The following is a 4,381-nucleotide window of genomic DNA, read 5'->3' on the forward strand; positions in this document are numbered from 1 at the left end:
TTAGCTCGCGCCAACATGGAACTATCTAGAATCGATCAATCTTTGTGTCCAAGTGACATCTTATTAGCTGCTGGACAAATGGAAACGTCTATGGACATGTTTCTTTTACTACCCGACAGATGATTGGGCCAGAGGATCTTAAATTTATTGATCGTTTCCACTTCAGTATCGGTAAATTTTGTTGTTTGCTTACGAATCATCGTTATGACTATAATTTCAGGATAAGCAATACAAAGTACCTACTTACATGAATGCACACAGAATACATATTATATAACCCCAAATTTCTCTTACTATTTATCAAAGCCTAATGATGATTAAACTTTTCATTCCGCAATAACTTAATTATCTGTGCATGTAAAAACAATAATTCGCACACAAAAACTTCATCCCTTTATCGGACGAGTGCAAAGGCCATTTGTTTCAAATATAGCAATAAATCCAAGTTATCATATCTTTCTTGATCGCTTTTGTTGATAAGTAATTGGTCACACGTGGCGTGGATCATACCGCGGTGAGGGGTGGGATGTGGAGACGATATGGTAATGACCAAGTCTTGATCACACATCACAACAACACATCTTGATAACAGATTTTTATTGCAGAGGTAGTTTTTTGGCACTTTTGATTTTTATTTTAAAATGTACCTCTGTTTAAGTGATTCGAAATTTTAATATACAGAAGAATAAATAAATGATGGTGAGTCTAATTCATGTCCTCGGTTTATGTAAAAGGGGCTAGAAACTTTGAACATTTTCATTAATAGCATGGTGAATATTGGGAGAGTAAATATTTTATTCCAAAAAGTTCTCGCCAAAATAATCTCATTAACATAGCCAAAGAATAAATGGAACAGATTTTCATTGAGAGCAACCGAATGGTGAAAAAAATGGCCTAAACCTGACAAATGGGTTTCCTTTAACGTCTGCAGTCTGCACCCATCTTATTATCGTTACTGAGTACCGAAAAGTAGAGTCATTTGGGGTTTCTTCTGCAACTTTTACCAAATTAATTTTATCCTTAAGTTCGTGTATTAGAGCTCAATGTTATTTGAGAAGCACATGAGTGTTGAGTTGTTCCATTGTTAGAGGAGAATTTGCTTTGTTGTCAAAGTTATAAGGGTCAGTTTCGGTTGCGTAGTCGCTGGCCAGAATATCAATTTGAGAAGAAGCGTCTGTGTTAATAGCATTAGTCGCAATCTCGTCCATACACTCGGGGGTTAGACGGCCTATGAGAGAAGTATCGTTTTTTTATGTGACGTATAAAACATATTTATGGAAATGATAATCGACGGAGTTTTTCCTAGTTTCGTTTCTGTATCTCATAAAAGCTCATAAATAACAATGTATTGGGGTGAGTCTGAAGTTTTATTTGAATCTTTGGGTCTTGTTTACTTCTTTATTTCAATAGTTTTTTTAAAATACAGTTGGTCTAAGTTTAAATAATTAGTCCAAAGTCAAATTATCATAGCTTATTATTTCTTATATCACACATTTAGAGCAAAGTAATAGAATGATATTAAATTTGTCTTGTGTAAATTAAGATCATCAGCTGTATTCGTAAAAAACATACAATATTTGAAAATGTGGTTTAAACTTAATTACAGTACCGCATATCTTTATTCCTTTTAAAATTTATAATAATTTAATCTAATTATTCTTAATTATATAAATATATAGGTTCATATAAATGGATTATATGAAACATAAAAAGTATTTAAAATCACGAAGAAAACCAAAAACAAACTTATCAACTACCACAGGCATTAAAATAGAACTACTGTTAAAACCATACTTTCGTCTCTGACCCTACAACGACCCAATGCGCTCTCAATTCACAGCAGTTATTATTATCTTGACCAAGTGATTGAGCCACAGCTACCTCCAATTCACTGAATAGAGCTCTCCTGCTCTCGATCAACTCTCTCGTCGCTGATTGGTCGACAGTTTTCTTTCACGCCTCCCGCGCGGCGCTGGTTGGCTCACATCGCCACGCCCCCCTACTTCAAAGGGTAGCTCAAAACCCCACTTTATATATTTTTCACCCTTATGTTGAGCTCGCATTCGAAAAGTAGCTGCCGCATAGCACGCACGCGGGTCATCAAAATAAACCGACGATATAAGTGTGAAGTTAGAAAAAGTTTCAGTTAAAGTGATATTGACTAAATGATCAAACAATGACAATGGACGTTCAGAAGAACTATCAAAATTATAAAGAGACATCGCCGGGCTCTAAAGGAGCGAATTTAACTATAGAAAGTGCAAGAACCTCTCAACATTCTAAAGTGGAGATGCAGTCAACCGCCGTGAGTTCTGGAAAAACAGCAAAGCGGTCGTTTGACGTGGCCTTCCTCATGATGCCGGATGAAAAACTTCGCCAGAAACAACCGGAGAAACATCTGCGTGTGTCGAAACAACTTTTCAACAGTGAAGAATGGGATCAAATGCCAAAAAGAACTCCAGAAGTTTACAAACACAGTGAGTACGCCGGTGAAACCTCATCTGACATAAAAGACGAAGACACAGATGAAAGAATCCGAGTTAACAATAACATATCACCGAGTTTTAGTTCAGATATTAACATCGACGTCGGCACAGACGAGTACCCGAACAAATCAGCGTACTGCAGTGATTCCGAAAACTCAGATCGTTCTCGAAGCCGCCCTAACTCTAATGAAAGTGCGGCTCGGCCTAAATTCTTCCCGGAGTCCCCGTACAAGAACAAGATCTTCGATGACCCCAGTCTGATCAGCATGCAGACACGGGCGAGGTACGACAATAGATTTATGGAAAAGTCTGAGATTTCTCCCAAGAGCGCTTTTACAAAAGTTGCCAATTATTCACTGCGATCGCCTAACCCGTCAATGAGCCCCGACAATCTGCTGTACCAGAACTCGATCAGCCCTCCATTATCCGCCGCTAGTCCACCTTCAAGTTCCTTCAACAAATCCTTAGGATTCAACCATTTACTAAATCCAGCACAGCTACTGAACGGCAACCACTTCTTCAAAAACCAAAACGGAGCTCCGCCGAATTACTCCGAACCAAACCAGATGCAGACCCGCTCAGCGACGTTCAACAAAACGGAATATCACGAAAAACACTCTGAACCTAAAGGTCAACCAAACATGGCGTCGAATAAAATGAACTTTCTGCCGTTCAGATCTGAAATGCCTCCATACCTGCAGCCTGGATCTTCGTACCCATTCGCGGTGCAGAATTTCCAGCCTCCTAACCAAGAGTTCATGAAGATTCCTGGTCCTCCGCGGGAGCCTGTCAATCCTTTGATTGTGAATCCTGCTGCTGCTATTCTCAGCACGCTGCTTCCGCCGACGTTGGCCGCCTTCTCTCTGCCAGCACAAAATGTTTGTGCTAAATGTAATATCAGTTTCCGAATGACATCCGACCTGGTGTACCACATGAGGACGCATCACAAGAGTGAGTCCACTGTAGACCCGAGCAGGAGAAAGAGAGAAGAGAAGCTGAAGTGTCCAGTTTGCAATGAGAGCTTCAGAGAGAGACACCATCTGACGAGACACATGACGGCGCATCAAGATAAGGAAGGAGACATGGACGATGTTCCAGCTAACTATAATAAGAAGAGTAAACAGTTTTTCGGACATAATAGAAACTCTCTAGTTCATAAATAAATCTCTACACTCTAAACGGATTTCAATTATAAGTAGGTAATACACAATAATTTGTAGAGATATTCCGATAAAAATTATCAGTTTTTCGGACATACAAAAATTGGTTTAACCTACATAATGGCTTAGATTATGTAAATCGTTGATGTTGTTATTTCTTATTTATATAGATTACGTTATATCTTGTGCAATATTAGTAATAAGCGGTATATTTGTGTAAATATTGTAGAGTATACTTAGTAAACCATTAATAAATTATTTGAACTTATTCTTGTTGATATTTTATTTACTCCTGTATAAAAAATATGCATAGGTAGGTACCTATTACTTGACCTGATAAATATAGTATAATAAAAAAGCCTACACTCAAGTTAAACTCATAAATATAACATAAGCAAAATAAGCATACTATTATTTAATTATTTTTTTTCCTTAACGTAATATTAAATTAACTCAAGACACTTAGAATTTATTTGTAAATTATTTCCGTTGTCAAACGGTCGGCCCCTCCACGCCACTGGTGCCTGTAAACTAGATTGTCGCACATTATAAATAGGACTACTGTGTACCATCGGGTCATAGTCTAAGTATGTGAGCTCCTACACTACACACCTCATTACCAAAAAATAAAGGTAATGAGTGAATTAGTAATGTCTAAGCGAAACAGATCCCACCAAGGACAAAATTCGTAAGCACACACCTCCACTAGGGAGACATAAGAGTGTAACAAAATTA

The 4,381-nt window shown here is 37.8% G+C and overlaps 1 protein-coding gene across 1 annotated transcript; it reads left to right on the forward strand.

The window, feature by feature from the left end:
• Positions 1-2,091: 2,091 nt before the first annotated feature.
• On the forward strand, positions 2,092-3,866 carry LOC105391507. Its single transcript, XM_011562987.3, has one exon. It carries the CDS (start codon positions 2,177-2,179, stop codon positions 3,647-3,649), a length of 1,473 nt encoding a protein of 490 aa, XP_011561289.3. The 5' UTR covers positions 2,092-2,176; the 3' UTR covers positions 3,650-3,866.
• Positions 3,867-4,381: the final 515 nt, after the last annotated feature.

Source organism: Plutella xylostella, chromosome 22, assembly GCF_932276165.1.
Source record: "Plutella xylostella chromosome 22, ilPluXylo3.1, whole genome shotgun sequence".
Classification (NCBI taxonomy): domain Eukaryota; kingdom Metazoa; phylum Arthropoda; class Insecta; order Lepidoptera; family Plutellidae; genus Plutella; species Plutella xylostella.